Source organism: Tachypleus tridentatus, chromosome 6 (genome assembly GCF_004210375.1).
Source record: "Tachypleus tridentatus isolate NWPU-2018 chromosome 6, ASM421037v1, whole genome shotgun sequence".
Lineage (NCBI taxonomy): Eukaryota > Metazoa > Arthropoda > Merostomata > Xiphosura > Limulidae > Tachypleus > Tachypleus tridentatus.
This window is the reverse complement of record NC_134830.1, coordinates 103,849,782-103,872,759: the sequence shown is the minus strand read 5'-3', so window position 1 is coordinate 103,872,759 and position 22,978 is coordinate 103,849,782. Positions and strand designations below refer to the sequence as shown.

Sequence of the window (22,978 nt, the reverse complement as noted above, 5' to 3'; positions counted from 1 at the left end):
TGTGATGACAGTCAGCTAGGGTGAACCATTAAAAATTACTTTCTTTCATTACAGGTACCAACATCAACAAATTAATAGAATCCATTCAAAAAAAGAGTTGGAAGCTTTCTATTTTGATATTAATTTCATGACTACTAAATTGGTGAAACATTGAAAAATGGATATACATTTATTTTAACTTGTTTCAGTAACTCATGATAGAACAAATACAGGAGCCTATAGTTTGCAGGCTTGTGCAACAGTATATACTCTGACCACAAATAAAAATGTTTGAGGTTCAAGGGTTAATATCATTTTCATCTGTCATTTATATCATTTACTGTTTTTTGTTTTCTTTTTTTTAAGTTTTCCATCCAAACATTCATATACTCCTTTTAAATTGGCAGTTTGAGATATGTTTTTACTATAAAACATCACACATGAAGTAAACTTAAACCATGTGGCATCATGGGTTCTACGGTCTTGTTTTCTACACCTCAGAAACTATTATGTTAACATTCAGAATTTTCAGATACCTAGATATAGGTATAATAATAATAAACTACTAATAACACTATGAGTTTTGTCTGAAATAACTAATTTACAGAGAAGACAGCCCATAGTAATAAGTCCTAACATTTATAAGGAATAACAGGAAATGAGAAAAACAAGACTTAAAGATGTAACAATAATAGTAATAATGACAAAATAACTGAATCTAATAAAATAAACTAATGATTTAATGTTACAGTATATAAGAAACTGTTACACAACTTGTGTTATCTTAAAAGTTAAAACTGGGATAGCCAAGCTTTTCTGTTGTATTTTGTCTTCTGTTTATAAGAAAGTACATTGGCAATATTTCTCATCCCTCCCAAACATGTTACTTCTCTAATGGTGAGTAAAACAACCAAAACGCTAAAAATATATAAAGCATCATGACCACAAAATGTTCTAATCCTAAACTAACTTTATTGCTATTGCAACAGACCACAGGTCAAATGCCATGTCATATGATGTTTGTCGACTCACATCTATAATTTGTGGTTATTCCAGAAAGAAAAATACAATTTGTATTTATTTTATAATTTTTAAGGGAGTTACAAAGTTGGTCAAATCGAACCAACCATACAGAAATAAACTAGTGAAATTAACAGATAAAATATAGTTTTTTTTTTTAAAATACCTTATTATCTGGAGGTTATATAGATTTTACATGTGAAATTTCAAAATGTTCTTATGCATAAAAGTATTTTTCATTATCAAAATCATATTTTACATGTTGGATAGTCAATATTCTAAAAGATAAAATGTACAAGAAAATCTTTAATTAAAAAGTTTTAATATTTAATTTAAAAATCCAGTATTTTGTGTTTCAAAACATTGTAATTTTTACTGATAATATGCATACCTTATCAAAAATCATAGTATAATAATTTCAGTGGTTACAAGCTAAGCACATCCGACCCGACTCACAATGGAAGGGTTAAAGATGGTCAAAGCATTTTTGATAGGTCAATAGAAAGTACACAGGTGCCTGAATAAAGACTTGGCAATATTTTTCAATGTATAATAAAAATTGCCACACAAGTTACAGATGGCTTCTTTTGAAGTAACAAAAAAACTACAACCTGTGACAAAAACAAAAAGCCTTTCAAAATTGTTTAATGAAATACAATATCACAATACAGAAAGAAAGAATCCAGGTTTTCCAATATGAGATGTGTATTAATTTTGAGAACATTGCTTATCATCTGAGTGATGGAAATTATATAAGCTTGGTATACTTAGAATTTCAAAAAGATTGACTGAGAAAATCACATAATATATATGCCATTGCTAACACAGAAAGAAGTCAGCAGCTAAGGTTTTTTTAATTACATGTACTTCTTTAGACAGAACCAACTATTACTACAGTTTACTTCTTAAAAGAGTAACTCTAGAAAAATACTGCACTGGAATGGTCATCTCTCATTTTCCAAACAATTTGTTGACTTCATTCTAGAAGGAAATAATTTCTGAGGATGAGAAATTAAGAAGTTCAGCTTCTTACCAAAAATAATGCAAGTTGACATAACCATGTGTGGCAGGAAGGGTTTAACAAATTACAAAAATTAATACCCCCTCCCATTACTGTGTTTATTGCTTGTTTACCTCAAACCACTATTTAAAAACACATGAACCTATTCTTAAGAGTACAATTAATAAATTACACATCCTTGTGCATATTTAAGTAAAAGCTCAGTTGCTTTTAATACTGCATACATATTACCTACCCATTAATGTTTGTTGGTTCAGACTTCTGCGGAAGTTTGTCACATTGATTCACACATTCTACTTCTGAATTCTCACGATTATCTGTCCCATTTAAATGAGCAGTATTAACATTGTTCTTATTATTTATATGAACAGGCTGTTCAACAATAGGGTTTTCTTTAGGAACAGCTGTAGGGTCAACAAGACGATTTTCTTTGAAGACAGGAGGTTGTTCAAGTTGACTGAAAAAAAATCCATGAAAATATCACATTAGTACTACAAATTCATTCTATATTCAATCTAACCCTTTTCAAACCAACCACTAAAGTGTATTCAGAAAAATTAACATTTAACAAGACGTTTATATATTACATACAATAATTGTTCTCATAACTACTTAATTTAATCAGTTTCAAATTTATTTAATCTATTTAAGCATTTAATCCTGTGTTATTTGAAAGAAAATTTTAGATTTTGCTTCTTGTATTGAATGAATTAAAGAATTAGTGCCTAATTTACTCTGCTTATTATGAGTTAAAAGTATGCATGATGATATGCCTAAAAAAAGTGTATAACTGGACATTCAATAATAAACCAAATCCATTTCTAACAAAGAATACAGATTTTTTTTCTTTTTTATTCATATATCCATGTTGGGTTCATCATGTTCACTCCATCAGATCCTGCTGTTTATATTCTCCAATAATTTAATAACATGACTATCAGTATTGATATGAATATTAATAAACAAAGCTTTCAGCTTTAAGACATATCAACTTTACATAGTGCTGTCAAGCAATCTATGGTAAAACTACAAAAAGAAAGTTACATGAACTATCAATAAACATTATACTAGACTTGTAGAATGTACATGTAGGCAATAACCAACCCCCCCCCTTCCCATCACTTCTGATGGTTAATATATGGAAAACTTAATTTCAAACCATGTTGCTGGGAAAAAACTTAGTGCTACAAAATAAAAAAGCAGATTGGATTTTAAAGTATTTTACCACAGTAGTATAATCCACACAACAAGAACAGAAAACAAATCTGATCATTTTATTAAAATTATAAATTTTATTACACTTTGACAAAAGTATGTACCTGAATGAGGAAAAGTCCAACTAATGAAAAAAAAACATGAATCTGATCTATCAAGTCGATGTGTAACAGTTCCAAGTCTTAAAACCACGATACATGTAATTCTTTCATCAGTGCAAATGTCAATTACTTTTAACTACTTGATCACAAACATATATTCATATTTGATATATTTATCAAAACTACATTTAAGAGTATTTTAGCTGACCTTAAGAGCCCTCTCTAAGCTCATAAATATATTCCACATTTTTTTTATTCATTTGCATTTCAATATATGACACCCTTGTGCTTATCTTAGGATTAGTAAAGTTAATGCACTATGTATTGATAACTAGATTTAGAAAAAAACAAGATGTGTATCTTATATTATTTCACACTGCCTCATTAATCTATAACATTAGCTTTTGACCACAATTTTATAAATGTAAATGTACAGTATAAGATAATTAAAACTTATGATCAGTACTGGCAATCCATTACGTCAGTTCTGTACATAATTTCTTACATCAGTAACAAAATAATTTAATTTTTTTTCTGTATTAATGAATAAAATACTACAGTGATAATAAAATGAAAAAAATGCTTAAAATATGCACATCCTCAAGATCAACTCTAGCCCAAAGATTCCAATAAGAATACTGTTTTCATATTATTTAAATAAAATGAAATTTGAAAAATTTATGTTTGCTATTGAATAATGTTTTGTTTTTTTAATTTAAAGTTTAAATTTAAAAATTACACTTTGCTTACTTAATGATATGCACTTATTCCATTTTAAAACAGTTTTGTCAGTAAACAATGAAATATCTTGAGAAATAAGCAACTTAAAATTTTATTTTGCAGTAACTTTTGTAAATACTGTAAACAGATATTGGGAATAAATGATACAAGAATTTTTCAAAGTTACAACCTATATATGATATTATGTTGATTTATTACTCTCTTTCCTTCATGAGATATTGCTTGCGACATCCATTTTTCTACTTCAAGTTATCATAAAATTGACACTGAACCAAGTAAACTTACTTAAAAACTTACAATTTTAAAAGATATATGAAAATTGTTTTAAATTACTTCATGATCATAGATTATGTGCTTTTTAAACTTGTATGGTTTAGGAATTAAACATGTTTTAAAAGACTTAAATGCATAACAGAAGCTGGGTTATAAATGTGCACAAGTCTTGATTTCACAAAAAAACAAAAATAAAAAGGTACTAGGGGAGTTCAAACTCCACCCTCCTCCCTCAATTTTTTTTTTTAATTTTGCAGTAACAAACCTAAAATAGACACCATGTAATTCCTCACATTAGGTGTCAAAATCCTCTATCTCAATCTGTTCTTAAGTTTGATATTTTTAAAATCATAATTTGCTCTCATTATAATGAAAGCACATGTTTCTGACCTTGGAGTTACATTAATCCTATGTGAAAACTCAATCTTTTGATCAAGATCAGGAGAATCTCTTATTTAAGCTTGTGATGTTAAACATATATACAGTTAACATATTGGTCCTTGGGGGATAACTCAATTGTTATACCAAATTTGACCAAAAGGTTATACTGTTCATACACAAACATTCAACACGAGTGAAAACAATAAAAATGCCATCACATGGAGGTTAAAGAAAGTTCAGCAAGGCTAAACATAATAATTACATATATCAACAAATATCAATCCTTGACCATGACCCAGAATAACAGTTGAATAACTTAAAAAATTTTATTAAAAGCACCCTTATCTTTGTTCTAAATGTCCTCATATTTGAAACAAGGAGTTGACTGCATTTTGCAATGGATAACTTAAACTCCCAACAACTAGAGTATTCAGTCATAACACAGTAAACACACTAAAATGATTAAAGGAACAACATTAAAATTATAGAAATCTGTCCACCAGCACCGATCATAAACTACTCAGATAAAAAAAATAAAAGATGCATCATACTAATGCAACAGTCCTAATGAAACCCATCTTCTGCATATACATGTATGTACATATAGAAACACAGAAGCATGTTTACTTACTTTAAGTCCACAAAAACTCCTCCATTTATTCCCTGTGCATGCTGTTGGTGTTTTGGACTATGATCAGGTTTGAAATAATCACTCTTCAACATTATTGGAGACTGCCGAGCTGACTGTTGGGGTGTGATTGTTAATTTGGTGCGATAGGCTACAGTAAGTACTATTGTACCTACTGGAGTACTCACTTGACCAATCCTTGCTTCTTGGTATCCTTCACCAAGTTGATTGTTCTAATAAAGCACAATGAAAGTGTGAGGTATAGTTATTATGTTACAGTAAGAAACAAAAACTGAAACAGGTTCTATAAGCACCTGTATTTTTATTTATTAATTAATTATATAGTATAAAAACTTTGGTACAATTGAATAATCATTATGTATGTCAATCAATGTTCTACCAAATTAGATTGTGCACTACATATATGCAAGTGTTTTTAATGCATACCATAAATCTTTAAATTTTCCAGTTAATTGGAATTAACTGATTCCAGTGCATCTCTCATGAATTCATCATGTGACAATAAGTGTAACAAACTCTCTTGATGCATGTGACTCTTATTCAACTCTACTGAATTATTACTTTGAGTTGGGGCAGAAAATGGAAGCACCAGTTTTCATTCAGGTGGAAGGGTGGAAAGTGTGAGAGAGGTAAGCACATATTAGAAATAAATTTTTACCTCTCCTCACATAAATAGCTAGAATCCCCCACTGAATAAGTGGAAAGAAACAGTGTGATAGAAAAAACAGGCATCCTTCAAAAGCATCTGAAGAACACTCCACAACTGCAAAAGAACTATGGTGGTTTAGGAATCCCAATCATACAATATTTATGAAGCTCAAGCCTAAAAAATATACAAGTTAGTAAGAATGAAAATATATCCCCTAGGTGTAGTGTAGCTAGGGCATGACAGACCTTACACTGCAAACCAGCTACATCTAAACTCCATGCCACTGGGAATTGACATCAATACAGAAGCAGAATGAGAAGCATATCACTGGTGAGTCAATTACAATCCAAAACTCAGCCAATGGGTACCTACTCCATGTGGAGAATAGGAAAGAGGATCAATACCCATCAGCAAGTTGACTATAATTCAAAACCCAAAAACATATCTCAGGATGGGTGGTATGAATATTAACATACTAATAAAGCAGAAAACAACATTTCAACCTTCTTGCATCATCTTCAGGCTCTTTGTTAACCTTCATGAAATATTTCATGAAATTACCGATTAACCCAAAAGCAGAACTCGGATAAACCAAAAATAACAAACATTGGTGAAGCCTAATTGAACAATACAGAACAAAGGATATCACTAAGCAATAAAATATAACTTTAGGCAAACAGTAAGTCCTCCACTGGATCAGCGGTAAGTCTACGGATTTACAACTCTAAAATCAAGGGTTTGATTCCCCTTGGCAGACACAGCAGATAGCCCAATGTGGCCTTGCTGTAAGAAACACACACACATACAAATTAAGTAAATAAAAAGGATAAGAGAAATAATAATGAAAACTAAGAAAACTGAAAAGGAAGTGTGTAGCAATATAATGCATACGAGAAAGAAAAGACAAAAATATAGTTAAACTAATTTTTGATATACCAGTAAGATGAATTACAAGTAATCCTAAAATAACAAAGACCATGGTAAGCATGAGTAACTGGTATAGGAGAAATGGTACAACTAAGACTAATTTCTAACCTAAACATGACATGAGTATTACAGAATCTAAAGAAACTTGTGTTATGGAACCCAAATAAATACAGATTCAAAAAGTAACAAAATTATTCAAAAACATAACAATGGTACATCTTCCTATACTTGGCAGACAATATTTTAAATGTGTGGGTCTCCAAACTCAAGACAAGGCTTAATAAAAGTCAGTTCATTGGATGATCAATCTTCCAATAGTGAAATTAAAATTCTTTCTTGAAGCTTGTGTAAATATGCTAATATAACACAAAACCTCTGAAGTGGTAATGTAGAATTAATAATGAACATGAATAAAAAAACATCTATGTAACAGTTTTTATAATGAAGTAATAAGTTCCTTAACAGGGTGAAAATATAAAATTAGTCCAGTTTAGAGTAATTCAAGTTACAAATATCACTATTGTATAATAAAAAATAAACTTGTAAAAAAAATACAAAGATATGAAAAGTTATTAAAATAAAACACATGAAGAGAACACAAATTAAACATTGTAACACGATACTGCCAAATGAGAAGCAATAATTTGGTAGAATTGAATAGAGAAAGTCATATGCATCAAGAAAGTGTTGTATTCTTATTGGTGGAGGGTTTTCACATAACAATTTCGAAGATGTACATGTTGGAATCAGTCAATTTCAAATGAGTGGGAAATTAATGACATGCAGTACGCATACAAATTTTTATATACAGGGCAGCACTGCAAAACATATTTTTGAGAAAGAGGAGGTAATATACAGTATCAGAAACATTTGTGAATGCATTGTTTTAAAAATACATTTCTACATATATTCTTTAATACGTACTTTTTCATCACCTGTTATACTCATTACAATTAAATAAGCTTACATAATATCTTTACTTAAGATTGTTTCAGTAGCTTTCAAATAAATATGTAAATAAACATAAGCAAACAAAAACTGAATCAAAAATGCTGCACAAATCAAGAGTATCCTCAAATTACAGGCTGTTATGCGAGATATAAAACATGCACTGGGTTTTGAAGGTGAGTACAGAAACAACCTACATTGTGATGCGGATACATTATTTATCAGATAGGTAAGTAGGTATTTCATGTTTATTGGTACAAAGCCACTAGGCTATCTTTGCCAAACAAGATGTAGTACACTATAATGGTATATGGAAATTTAGGTAAAAATATGTAAAATTAAGACCTGCCAGAAAGACTGTAGCATTAAGTTCAAACTTGCTGTCAGTCACCCGAAGATGGTCTTTCCAGTCCTGGGTTCAGGTCAAAATAAAAATTAAAATGTGTAAAAGAAATCATGCTAAAACAGTATACAGTCCAATAAAAACCTTAAATTATGTTAAACAGACCAATGGCTCTTAAAAATATAAAAACACAAGTGAGGCAGCCAGTATCACCTATGACAATGGCTAATGTCAAGGGCAAACTTACCTTAAAAATATGTTTAAAATGGCGTCATCGTTCTTCGTTGTAACAAGAGCATGATAATGAGTATAATTGTGACCTGAGTGTCACAGACCACACATTGGTGCATCAGTACAAGATAAAAGGAAGTGGTGAGTTAAAAGACTGTGACCAATGCATAAACTAGCCAAAACAACTTCCTTCCTTCAATCTTTACAGAAACAAGATGGTTAAAGAGCTAAAGAAGGCTTGATTTGAAAAAGCTTATTATTTCGTTGCTTACTCCAGGTCGACTGCCAAGTGGTATACAGTTGGGTTTTGATAACTGGACCATAGTCCATGCATGGAACAGGTATGATGATGATAGAACCAGAGCAGATAGACTTTGCCGCTCTATCAGCTAGCTCATTCCCATGAATACCAACATGATCTGGTATCAAAACAAACTGGACAGAGATAGATGATATAGAGAGATGGGCCAGTTTGTTTTGGATATTGATAAGAATAGGATGGTAACTAACATGGAATGATGTCGGGACCAATAGACAGCCGAGTGAATCAGTATAGATCGTACAATTTGTATATTGCATAGTTTCAATACGATTCAGGGCAAGAGAAATAGCATACAATTCAGCAGTGAACACAGAAACTGAAGAGGGGATTCTGTGTGCTACAACCAAACTATAACACACCATGGCAGAGCCTACAGAGTCACCTGATCTTAAACCATCTGTATATATATGGGAATGGATGGATCGTTTGAAAGATGTTCAGCAAATAAAGAGCAATATTTCCAATCAGGAGTACTGGCCTTCCTCAGATGATTGTGCCCAGATACGAAGGCTAAAAAGAACAATGGTAGATTTTCTATTATAGAAAAGTGCAGCCCACTGAGGATGGAAAATACAACCCCAAGTAGGATGCTGTGGTAAAGAGCAAAGTTTGGAAGCATACATAAGAGATAATTGCAAATGGCTAATATACAGAGGGGGTTCATTGAACTCCACATACAAACTTTGGAATGGAGAAGTATGAAAGGCCCCAGTGCAAAGCCGAAGTCCCTTATGGTGGATAGGATCCAACATTTTCAGTGTATAGTCAAGTTTTGATTGGATATGGGCACGATAAATTTAAGCATGGAGTATTGATCCGCTCCCCAAGAGGTGGAAAAGAGGACACTGAGGATGTTCAGTGCTTTCATACATTTGACACAAAGTTGCTTGATATTGAAAATAAAGTTTAAGTTACAGTCAAATATAAGACCTAAGAACTTTGCTTCAAGCACAACAGGAAGTACAACATCATCAATATGAAGTTCTGGATCTGGATCATCCTCTCTAAGATCTTACTGAGAGAACTCGTCAAAACAATTGGACGGTAATTTGAGGGAATTTTTGGATCCTTCCCAGGTTTAAGAACAGGAAGAATAATAGATTGGTGCCAAGCATCAGAAAAACCATTCTCCTGCCATGTCCAGTTAAAAATAGCAAGGAGAATAGTAAAACAGGTAGGAGAAAGGTGATGATATTGTGATGATGTAAATATTAATATTAGAGCATTTGTCTGCTCCATAATCCTGTCTCTACGAGTAAAAATTCGGTGCATGGCTGTAACACCTTGGCTAGGGAAACCTGCGAAGATCTCTTACTCAAGAATGGTCTTTAAATCCCTCTCACCTATAATTCCTCTGGATGAATTCAAAGTAGAATGACAAGTAACCTCAATGGGTATATCCCAAATGGCCTTTGATTTCAAGCAGAGTTTGGAATGTTGTGATGAAAATGTTTCCACTAAAATGCTTACAGAACATAAAATTTTTTACCGATTTAGTAGAGCCAGCAAGTCCTTCCAAACCCTTCTGAATAAAAAGAAACATCTGCTCTAAGGGTTTTTCAGTTAAAGAATGTACAATTAAAAATTGTGGGACAGATTCAAGTTGTGAGTTTGACCTACAGTCATCAGTGCCATATAAGGTCACTGCAGTGATGCCAGGGTTTCATGAGCACTATACCCAAACACCAGTATCAGACAATGTGCACTACACATGTTGAGGACATCCTATTCTGGCACTCAGTTGAGCCTGGCCCAAATGGACTAGCCAATTGATTTTGGGGGGCTACCCCAAGACCACCCGTCTACAGAACTTCAAGGCCAAAGTGGTGTGTTGGAGTTGGACCCCTCAACCACCAGGATCCTCTCCTCCCCTTTACGGGTCACCACGCATGGCAAACATGCAAGTGGATGTTTAGATCCCAGAGGAGGTAAACTGAAAGTACAGAATCTTCTCTGGGAGGTCCCCTCACTACATACAGGAATCCACATCAAGGGGTATTTATCAGATATAAAGATATAAATTTGCAATAAGTGGAATACTTAGCTCCCATTGGAACTCCTAGTATTCCTATTACCTGATCTTTGAAAATAGTAATTATAAAGTTAGAAACTTTATAATGTTTTCTTTTTGAAGATAATTTTTTTTCTTCCAGTGCACTGAAAATATAACAGAACTGTTCTATTAATGAATTCTCAACAGAAATTAAAATTTTCAATGAAATTTTGGTGTACACTCTGGTAAAACTAAATGTTTGGATATTTTTCACTTGTTACAATTATTTAGGTATACTAAAATGGGTTGAAAAGTTTTTAGTATTACTATCTACATTTTCAATTTTATTATACAAAATGTTAGATAATTTACCTAATGAAATGTCCGAATGTTTAATAACTGTTTTTAACTGAGCTAGAAATGAATCTAAATTTAATAATTGCCATTGATAAAGCTAATTGTGATTTTTAATTTGTAAAAACTTTATACATCAGTTATGATAAATGAAATCAATAGTACACAAACATTTAAAGTTACTAACCAATAACTTCATTGAAGCTTATACAAACTTAAGCCAATTTGTTTTTGTAAATTTACCTCTTCTGTACCCCATTACTATAATGCATAAACCTCCAATTTAGTTCCATTTCTGTGAGAATAGGTTTATTGAAAATTGCATGAACCCACACATTTCTGTCTCAATTCTCTCCATACAGTTTATGGGTCAAAGGCCATGTCATTACATTTGTTGACTTACATTCAAAATATTATTGAATTGCTATTTTATAAATTTATGTCAATAAATTTGGAATCAAATTACAATTCATAACTTAACATTATGTGCGAGGTAATTTCTTAATTTAAAAGTAAATATTAAAAGAACACATCCAAATATAAATCTTAGTGAGTCACATGGTATGTTGAATGCAGCATTGTTTGAAATCAAATGTTTGTAATATCAAAATAATAAGTTATAATTTTGTACAAATAAGAAGCTCAAATTGCTAATATTATCAAGCTAGAATATAAAATTAGTACCTCAAATCTTTTTTTTTTTTTTTGCTGAGATAAGGGTTATGTACTGAATCAAACAGTGGGCCTGTTGACCTCTTTCCATTTTTGGAAACAGTCCCTTGTACACACTTACTTCAATATATGACGTGAATAACCATTCGACAGCTTAGAATGTCCCCAGAGATGTTTTCTCAGCCATTTTAATCTTTGAAAATGCTATCACATTCTTTATATGCAAGAATTCAGTGAGATAGATCGTACCTTTAGTCTTCTCAAAGTTTCATATTTCTTTAAAATCTAAATAGATCTTAGTTACTAAACTTAATATAATATAGTGGAATTTTATGGTATCAGTGCAGTTTTGTCTGATATATTCCACATGCAAAATTTTAAAGGGCTGAGCAACCTATGTCCAGCAGCAACTGAGTACAAAGGCCATAGCTTGAAGAGATAATTGTCTGCTTAAATTGTGTTGATTTGTTGTTCCATATTTTATGAAAAACAAGTTTAATAATTTATTTCCAAATAGTAATAATCTATATATATTTAAAGTATAATATTACAAAAAACTTATCCATTAAAACAAACCCAAGACAGGAAAGACTAAAGGCCAGTTTTATATCACTGTAACACGAGTGCATGTGCATCAGGGAAAGCTATGACAGCTAGGAATAACTGGAAGATGAATATAATAAAGAATATATATTTGTATTTTCATGTTACAATATGTAGTCATTCTTGCACAAAAAGGCATAATTTATATTTATTTCCTAATTTTTGTATTATGTTAATGAGGTTTGTTAAGTGACAGACCCCATATAGTAAAAGAGTATAAAAAATAACAAAATTGTCTTATTAAAATGCATTTAGGATATTTTAGAGGATTTGCAAATATGAGATTTTTGAAACAAAGTTTTTTAATAACATGAAATTGCTTTGTATTCAGACTAGCAATGAAACAGATTATTTTCAAATAAATCTTTAGTAAAAATATTTCATTAACAAGTCTGATATTTTTGTATACAAAATAATTTTAATCTTTACTAAAAGTCTACCAAATTTTGTGAAGATACACATGCTGTATCAAACATTATAATGCAAATACTTGACGTGTGCAAATATGAAGACAAACTCATGTATATTATAATGAGCCTGCAGCAAAAGGATTAATTTACAGGTACCTAGATGATTTAATTGGTATAAATAATCTTGAGATAAATAATATTATTAACACTATTTAGCCAGTAAAACTAGAAATTGAAGTATTTTTTGATAAAATATTTCTGCTTCAACATATGGCATACCATTCTTTAATAGTGCTGTGTCATACTCTTCTAAGTAGAACTTCACAATTATTCAGATTTTGTAAAACTTGTAATAAATTCCACTAATTCATTGGTAATTTTGATATTAATGCAAAAATTAATATTCAATGAATTTAATACAGAAACTGAATATATTATTCTGTGATTATCAAAAAAATGTATTAAATAAAGTAAATATCAAGTAGGTTTTGGTGATAGTTTCCAATAACCATTTTTAGCTCAAACAAGGTCAGTTAAACAATTTGACACCATTTATATGTGGATAGACACCTTATTGAATATAACAGCTTGTTTAGTCTGAAAATTGGCAGTTACAGTGGACTTAATGAGCATTGGTTGGGAGTTATACTGATTAGATTTGCCGAGATACCATCTATTTCAAATGACTGAGCATAAAGATTGTAGACAGAGCCCTTTATCATTTGCAGCTACTAGGCCTGACCAATGTTTCTAAGCTGTTTATTATTATATTATTATTATAACTATTAAACAAGGCCTCTTTTTTTCCATCTTGTGAATAATCGCATTGGTGTTTCTATGCAGCTTAGAAAATGAGAAATAACCATCTGTGCAAGTGCTGATTGGCTGACAAGATATTGATGATGCAACTATGGATTCCCCAATGTACCCAGTACAGAGAAGCACCGCACTCAAACTATTGCTAGACGTTGGAGATACAAATATTTTTTATTATTTCAAGCACAAACATGATTATTGCAAGTAGCCATTTGGACTATGTCTTTTATTTATTATCAAAATTTATTTGTATCTCACTAGAAACTTTTTTTTCACCCCTTTCAAGACCTGAGGGAACAATTTATCACTTTATTGTATAGGCCTATATAATATATAATAATTTGGGAGTTGCAACAAGTTGTAATATTTGTCTGTATGAGCAAATATAGTCGTGATGTATACACCAAAATCGTAATGATTACACTCAAATCGTAATGGTTGACATCTCTGGATTCGGTAACTTAGTTAGGTTTTTATACTAGTGTAGTTTCTATACTTTGCCACAAATTAGTGTTTTTACTACTACAGTGGAGGTTGGAATACCAACTTCAGGAGGTAAGTTTATCTTTCTTACCCCAAATGGTAGTACCATATTTCAATTTTATATTTTACTTTGGAGACCAGTCACTTTTCTACAACTGTCTGCAGGCATTGATGTGTCATACATGTTCGAGGGACATTATGAGCTTCAGCACCCACATCTCGCTCTCCTAATTTCTACTTATTTCAATTATTTTCTTTTTTTTTTATGAACTTCTTCATCTGAGACTTGAGAAAGGAGGTCAAGAAAGACAGATGGTGTATCCCCACTGCAATGTGGGCCCTACTTTTTCAGTCATCTCCAAAACCCATGGCACATTTTTTATCCCACATTATACAGCATGTACCCTGGAGATCCATTTGATTTATATAGCATCTATGATTTGTTGTTTTTATTTGGGGGGGGGGGACTTGTTTCTCTTCATTTGGGTGTCACTGATCACGGGTTTAGATATACCACTTTTAATGCAGTTCTTCCTTTTGATTTTGTTTTGCTTAATCCCTAAATATAATTCAGCATAAAAAATGTACAGCAATATAAAAAAATATAAAGCAATGATAATAACAATACTAAAAATCTCCCACGAGTTGTTCCAAAGTCTTCTAAATTTTGTGTAAAAATTTGTTGGTTTATATATACAGGTACAGGATCTAATCAATTATAGTAAATTAAAATATTTTTGAGTTAAAAATGTTAAAACAATGTAAGAATTAAAATAATTTAACATTTTAAATATAATATGCAGGTGTGCAATTATCATCTAAAAAGTGATCACAAGTCATAATAATGTTAATGTGGAATCTTACACGTACCTGGATATCTCCCATGTAGACTCTGTAACAAATGACAAATGAGTCTGGACCTTGACGGGATGACAGTTTGTATGCTGGTGTAACACGAGATACAGCTATAAGTGATTTCAAAAGAAGACTCATTCGGCTATATACAGTAGGTATAACCCGGGCCATTGGATCACATTTTTCAGTCATTCCTAAACTCCAAGTTTCTAGAACTAATGTGTCACCATCAACAGTCTTTAAGGATATTTCTGTGCACATGTTTGTACGAAACATTGGAAGTTGGTTTGCTAGATCCTTTTTAGCTTCTGCCTGAATTTCAGGTAGGTCTTTTATAGCTACATTAAACTGAAAATCAAAACATTTGTTTCAAAAACAATTTTTAATGTCTATAGCAGTACACAGCATATAACTAGCAATACCTCAAAAATTTTTAGTTATACTATTCACAAATGTTTAGTTATACTATTCACAAACTGATAGTGACACACAAGTAATATCCCTGCTGCTGGGTGAGTAAAAGTTTTCATACTGAACAATTTTATCAAGTGTAAAAAAAAAGAATGCACTGCAGACTTGAACACACACACTATTTTTAAAATGAAAATATGTTTTCTAAAAAGTTTAATGTTGCATATTTTGATTACCAAGAGCAAAATTATATACTGTGCAGTAGGAAGATGTACAAACACGTTTACTTACAAAATAGTAATCTTCTAAATGTTGATCTACCTTACTACATGATAGCATTTTTTAAACATGAATCTGGGAAATAAAACTTATTTTAAATAATTTTCTTTGCTGAATGTGCATAAAAAAACTGTGTAATAATAATAATAATTAAGCTTCATAACATGCTTAATCGACTTAAACCAGTGTTTTAGCAAGGATTAAAACAATGAAAAGGTACCACATATATTCAATATATAAAAATATTTCTCATTTGTAATTAGGTTCTTTGAAATGAAAGTACACATACATGTATACAATTACCTTTAAGAAGACTGCCAGTGAATTTAAGTATGAAACCTATTTTATGAATTTATTTTTTCTTACAATACTGGAATGTCGTCTGAAGAACACAGACCAAAGTTCTGTAGAAACATGTTCTATACCAAAAATAATTTCTATGAAGCTTGTAAACCATTGTTTTTCAATTTAATATTGTATTACTATATTATTTCTCCATTCAAAGAATTAGTGGTGAAGGTAAGTGATCCCCAGACTTAATACATACACTGCAATGTCAACCATGTATGGCTCAGTATTGTTCAAGTTGCTCCAGCCATCGATGACTGAAAAGTGAGAGTTAAAGCCACACTGGTTGTTTGTGGTCAGTCTATAAAATTACAAATATTAATTGCTGAAAAAAAGTCTTAAACATTTGGATATTGATTATATGCCTGTGCAATGATAATTGTTTATTTTTTTTATATTTTCTTAGGCAAGAAAGTAAAAATAAAGTGTGAATAACTTTACCTTCTAAAAACATTGCCATAACTAATTTTTGTGGTAATTTTGCTATTTTACTTAATATTACCCAACATTTAGCAAACTCAGGTGCTGGAAAGTAGAGATACTGTAACTTCTCCCCCTTTTGCTTTTTTTTTGAAATGGAAATATAAATTGAATATAAAATGAGTTTCACAAAAAAGTATACATCCGATTCCAAAATTTTCCTTACAAATATTCAACAAACATGAGTTTGGCAAACTAATTTTGGTCAAAAAATTATTGAAAGTTTTATGCTATTCATCTAAAGCACTAAAGGCATTTACGTGAATTGTTCCAGCAATTTCGACAATATATTGGCACCTTTATCTTCTCTGCTTCTGCTCTTCCTACATTTTTCTTTAATGACTGGAACACATTAATTAAATGTAACTGCATCCATTTCACTAACGAAATCCCTTTGACTTAAGCAAAAGCTTTGGGTAAATCACTACTTGCAGGGAATGCATTAAATGAGGCAAGGAACTCAAACTTCAATTTCTGTTAAAAAAAATTAAGTTAGAAAAGTTTGAATCTTTGGCTCCAATAAAAGCTGGTCAAGATATGTTGTAGGTGTTGATGATCTAAGAGCTGGTAAATCCCTAGACAGAGTCCAGAGTTGAAGTCCTTTGTGCATGAATCAGTAACTTTGTAATATTTTCCTGAACATAAACTTCCATTCGCATTGCTTGAGAAAAAAAGATACATTTCTATGTTGGTTTTTACTATTTATTTTTTTTTACTTTCATGTTAAAATTAACCTGAGATGCCTTCTTGTCTGTCTCAACAACTCCTTCCACTAGGGTGACCAAGTACTTTCTAATTTGTGGAATGAAATAGAAAGAGAGAGAGAGGGGAGGGGGAAATCACATTAAAGGCTGCTTTGAATGATTTTTTTTTCTGCCAGCCTTAAATAAAAACCAAAATATTAATATAAAGTTGCACATAAATGCTTCTTGACAAAAAGTAGGAGAATACCTTTGCCCCATACTATACTAATGACATCTGCCACTTCATTATGGGAGTTCCTAAATCTCAGTTCTGTATCGAAAAAATTTCTAACTTATGCACATTATAAAGAATGGCAGAAAGCAACTCTAATCTTTACATTCCTTTATTTTTGGAAGAAAAGGAACTAATGTAATAACAGATGCATTATCTAACCTTTAAATTTACAGTGTAAATACACAAATAACACTTTTAGATTCTATTCTCAAAAATAAAGAGAAGCACACTGAGCTCAATTTACTTTAATTCTTTTACTTTTTTTTCAAGTAATAAGTTTACTTAAACTGGTTGATATAAGAGCCCACCTCTGCATTTTATCCAAAATGTGAAATCTTTCTTTCTAAAAGGTCAAAATAGTGAGCAATTAAAAAGAGGCCTCATTACAGTCTTAAAAAAGTTTACAGTAACCTTCTTGCTCAGAAATGCATAACTACCATACACAATAAATAAAACCAAGAACCATGGTATTTCCACCATAGATTAGCAAGCTGCATAAAGTTTTAGTAATAACCATACCTATATGTAAATATCCTCCAAACACACACCAATGATCACCAGACAAAAATAATGATTTTTCCAATTATCCCTAAACACACATCTTTACATTTAAGGAAGTTCAACCCTTTTGGCAATGAATAACAACTTTTAATGTTTGGCATGGTCCTGAATATATATGTTTGATACTTCAACTAATTACGATATAAGTACTAAAAGCATAATATCTCGGCAGTAACTCAACAAAAGTCCCTGAAATATTCACTGATTGTACCCAATACTATATATGTTAAATTCAATATATAAGAATAACAGGAATAAAGGAAGGTCGCCTGCGAGCTGAGCCTTCAAGTCAATTGTGGTCGCCAACCTTGCTGAAAGAGTTAAAGGAGACCTTGATAAATACATGAACAATAAGACCTGGGTTTGAGTCTTTCAATGGAAAGAACTGTCTTTTTGAACCAAAATGTGCCCTACTGTCCTTTAATGCTTTATTTTGTTACTATTACAGTTGATGTCCAAATTCTGGCCCAGTTGGTCTCTAGGTTGTACAGTAGCAAGTTTATGAATTTACATTACAATCTGAGATACCATTCCCTATGATGGATACAGCAATGTGGCTTTGCTCTTAAAATAACACACACGAGCCTAGCAATTAAGTTTGAGGTATTTCTGAATAAGATGAAAAAAAAATTAAATCACAAAAGTCGCCCTATCATATTAGAAAATATTTGTGTAATTTCAGCAAATTTAAGAAACTAACAAAATTTTTATGCCCTTTCTCTTTGAAAACAAAGATTTTAGAAAGTGTCAAGACATCTGCAAAACGAAAGTGTAACTAACACTTCACACTGCTCCTTTACAGTTTGGGGGATAAATCTTGTCAGAAATGGGTATTTTATAGTTTCCAGCACTTTTCTTAAACTAAATTTCTATACAGAGATGTAAATATAATCTAAATTTTTTCACCTCAAAAACTTTCTTTTTATTTAATTTGGAAAAAATATAAATTTAAAAAAAAACATTCCAAATTTCAATCATGTTATCTTCATTTATAGTATAGTTCTTCTAAAAATGTCTTTATTTAATTTCTTTTCTTGTTTATTGCAGTTAACATATGCATAAAAATACTCCAAGTCAAATTAAATGTTTTAAGAGATGACATATTAACGATCTCACAAAATCTTAATAGCTTTCATGACTTGTTTCAATAAACTTCAGTATCTTCCACTGTGATATTTGTTTAAGACATGTTTGTTGGTTATAATTAAAAACACAGTAATACACATATTATTGCTCTTAGTAACACAATAGTGTTCATAAACTCAATGTTCTTAATTTTAAATGAAATCAGAGACTTAAAAACAGAAGTTAACATTTTCTTGCAGTGAAAATGTATTTTTAATAGATACTTACCTCTTCTCACAAAAACTATTTTGACTGGTTTTTGCCCTTTAACCATTAAGAATTGTTAATAATAAGTACACTAGTTTTTACACCCCAGAATTTTTATGCCTTTTATAAGCATGTACATTTCCTGTGACTACTCTCCATCAATAGTATTTCTCTATTTATAATAGCACAAGTAGCTCCCTTTGCTATTTCCACTCAATCCTCACTTTCAACGATTGGCAGGTACTAAAATAAAAACACGAGTTTCAGTGGTGAGGAGGGGGTGAGAAGCATGCAAAAGGAAGTAATACCCTTCAGAAATATATTTTAAGTGCACAAAATGTTAACTTTCAAAATAGACTTACTTTTTCTACCACAAAAGCCTGAGTCCCACAATAAAAATGTGGAGGGACACTGTAGAGAACAAAACAAGCAAAAAGAGATCATCCAGAATGAATGGGTATGCTTGTGAATGAACAAGAAGCACAGTTACATTACTTCTGAAACATATGCTTTACATCCAGGAATGAGGAAAGGAAGATAAAGTAGATGGAAAAAGTAGTGTTTTCACAAGTGAAAAATGTTAAGATGATGCAAGCTTTAGCAACATGTAGCAAGAAAAAAATTTAATAACACATGACCCACATTATCAATACCAAACAACTCTAATTGCATGTAAAGAGAGTGCTGTATATCAAGAAACAACAATGATGAAGATGTAGTAAGAAACATTTGTAACTGGAGAAACTACCAAAAGCACCGAGAGAAAGAAGTACAACAAACCAAACATAGGATTGCAGAGTCTTGGCATTGCCTTGACTCAGGATAAGCTGCAAACAGTATTTATTAATCATAAATCATTCAACCATAAATACAGAGCAAACATCATGTGCCTGGAACTACAAGAACAAATGTATTCACCCAACTTCAGTAACAGAACATAAACATCCCATTGCTGGTATTACAAGGCAGAAAATGTCTCTCAAACCCAACTGTAGAAGTAGGAAAGAAAACCTTATGCAACTGGAACTAACAAGAAGAGAGGCATCTATTTCATACAACCACAGGAGCAGGGTGTTGTCATACTAAAACTGTAATTATATGAGGAGAATCCCATGTATACTAAACTTAGTTATTTGATCATTAGTTGAGTCCTTCCACCTAGGCAGAAAACACCTGGAGAAAGCATCAACAGGAAACCATCTTCACCTCCCTTGTCCCTAAGTAGAAAAATGAGAAATATGGAATTACACTTGGGGATCCCCCATGGTCCACCACCCAAGTGATTGGAAACTGAGATTGGTAAGGACTATTATGCTCCACTAAGAGAAAAAAGGGTGGTAAAAAAAAAATTATTTTGGAAAGTCCAGACAAATATCACACAAGAGACAGCGCAGTAAGTGACCATGCTTCCCTATTCAGAAAAGCAGACTCAACATCATTAAGGATTCAACAGATCAATAGAGATGGGCAAAAATCCTCACACACGCACACAAAAACACTCCATCTCAACCATGAGCATTATATGGTTACTTCAATATGCATGAGTTTGAGACAAAACATGCCTAACCAGACAACACCTGTCATAAAGTTGGTTCTGTAGAGAAGATGCCAAGATTAAGGAAGCTGGAAAGAAAATAGATGAAAAGAAGCAATAAAACTTACCCCATGCACAGGAGAATGAATGTGTGTGAAATCACCACTGGAGGAAAAAAACAGCCATATCTAGCAAATAATGAGTGATAAAGGCATTAGGAGTAGTTCACATTCTAGCCCCATGTAACGAATTTAATGTGAAAATATACTATGGTAATGGTAACCTTCCTCAAAGAAGTCTGAATCAGCCAGTTGGATAAGTTAACAAACCTAATCAGTGAGAGCAACAGGTTACAAAATACTAGAAACTGAATGGTTCCACGGAATAAGGAGTCAGAAACAAACCTCAATAGAAAGCAGAACATGCTATCTAACACCCAAAGGAATGAACCAGACAAGGAAAACCACCTGGATAAAAATGGAAGTACAAGCATGAAACGGAAGATAAGGAAAATGGTGTGAAAGCTAGAACACAGTCACTGGTAACATATGTGCAAGGGAGGAAGATTAAGAGGTCAAGACAAAGGATAATGTAGAAGAATAATAAAAATTCAAATGAAATTAAGGATAAAAAAATTTGAATGACAACCACATGCAAAGAGAAAAAGGAATTAGGTCATGATTAAGGAAAGGTAAATACAAAATTAAGACAAAGAATGAAATACAAAATGGTAAAGAGAACAAAGAACCACACTGAGATCCCAATAGGTTAAACAAGGGAACAGAAAGGAAGGAAAGGATGTAAAAAGACAAAACCCAGAAGAAGATACTTTCCAAGAGGTGGAAACAGATGAAATGGATAAGCTTTTCACAAACTATTAGATAAAGAATAAGAAAAGAAGAGGAAAGAAGCATGGAAAGAACAAAAACCACAGTTGCAGATATACTAATATTATAGGGAAATGGACATGGAAGTTCTTATGGATTGGGAAGGAAGGATGAAAGATGTCAGACTCTGAGGTAAGACAACAGATGAGACAATATCATACAAGAAAACAGCTCTAACAGCCTTACTACCTAATACAAGACAGATTATCAAAACACTTGAGTTCACAACAGTAAAATATAGTATATACAAAATGTCTATGAACTGTAAGGTGCAAATGGTTGAAATGATTTTTTTGAAATTTTTTAGCTCACTCTGCCACTTTCAAGATGTCATGATGCCACAGCTTCCAGACAAGAATAAACAGCAAGTTCTAACAAATTTCTGATATACTAAGATTTTTGTTACATTAGAAATGGCATGAAACTGATAGGGTATTAAGGTGGTTGTGCTAACTATTACAATTTCTTTCAGAAATGCCTTGAAAACAGACTGATCCAGATCACTTGTGTTAGAGGCAAGTGTTTTGGAAGTTAGGTTAATGATTTTGAGAGATCTTAAGATATTTAAATTGTCAATTTATTGTTTGGAAGAGGGTTGGAAAAATCAGCAATAACGATTAAGAAAAAAAGTATTTTTCAAAGAACACAGATTTATGCAAACTTATACAAGTCAGATTAGCAATACATGAGTTCACAACAGTAAAAGATGTATACAAAATGTCTACTAACTGTAAGGTGTAAAATAGCACAAAAAAGCACTTGTATTTTATCTTAAAACAAGTCAATAAGAAAGATTTTTAATAACAAAAGTATAAGAAAATATGTATAACCAATAAGATTTAAAATGGAAACAAACTACTGATAAATTACTTTGAATCTCTTGCAACAAGATTATTTTGGAACAAGAAAATTAAAAATTTAAATCCTGAAACTGTATAGTGTGATACATGTAAAAAAAACAAAAAAAATGGGTTTTAGTTTTATACAATAAACAGCAAGTTCTAACAAATTTCTGGTATACTCAAATTTTCATTACATTAGCTGCATTTCTTTCTGATTTTCATAATGATATTAAATGCACTACAAAATCTGAAAAGACAGAAAATGGTTAAGTTAATTGTGTTTCATTAAAATGTTATTCTAAATTTTGTCAAAATAATGAAAGGGTGAAAATGAGCCTCT

At 31.6% G+C, this 22,978-nt stretch overlaps 1 protein-coding gene across 1 annotated transcript in view; it reads right to left on the bottom strand.

Annotated features, from left to right (window-relative positions):
• The window catches only part of LOC143253226 (autophagy-related protein 13-like), a 43,129-nt gene that overhangs the window by 15,563 nt on the left and 4,588 nt on the right, over positions 1-22,978 (bottom strand). Inside the window, exons 2-4 of the mRNA XM_076506709.1 lie at positions 15,002-15,334; positions 5,363-5,592; positions 2,256-2,477 (exon numbers count right to left, since the gene is read on the bottom strand). Coding sequence (XP_076362824.1) covers positions 2,256-2,477; positions 5,363-5,592; positions 15,002-15,334 — 785 coding nt within the window. The remainder of the gene's footprint in view (positions 1-2,255; positions 2,478-5,362; positions 5,593-15,001; positions 15,335-22,978) is intronic.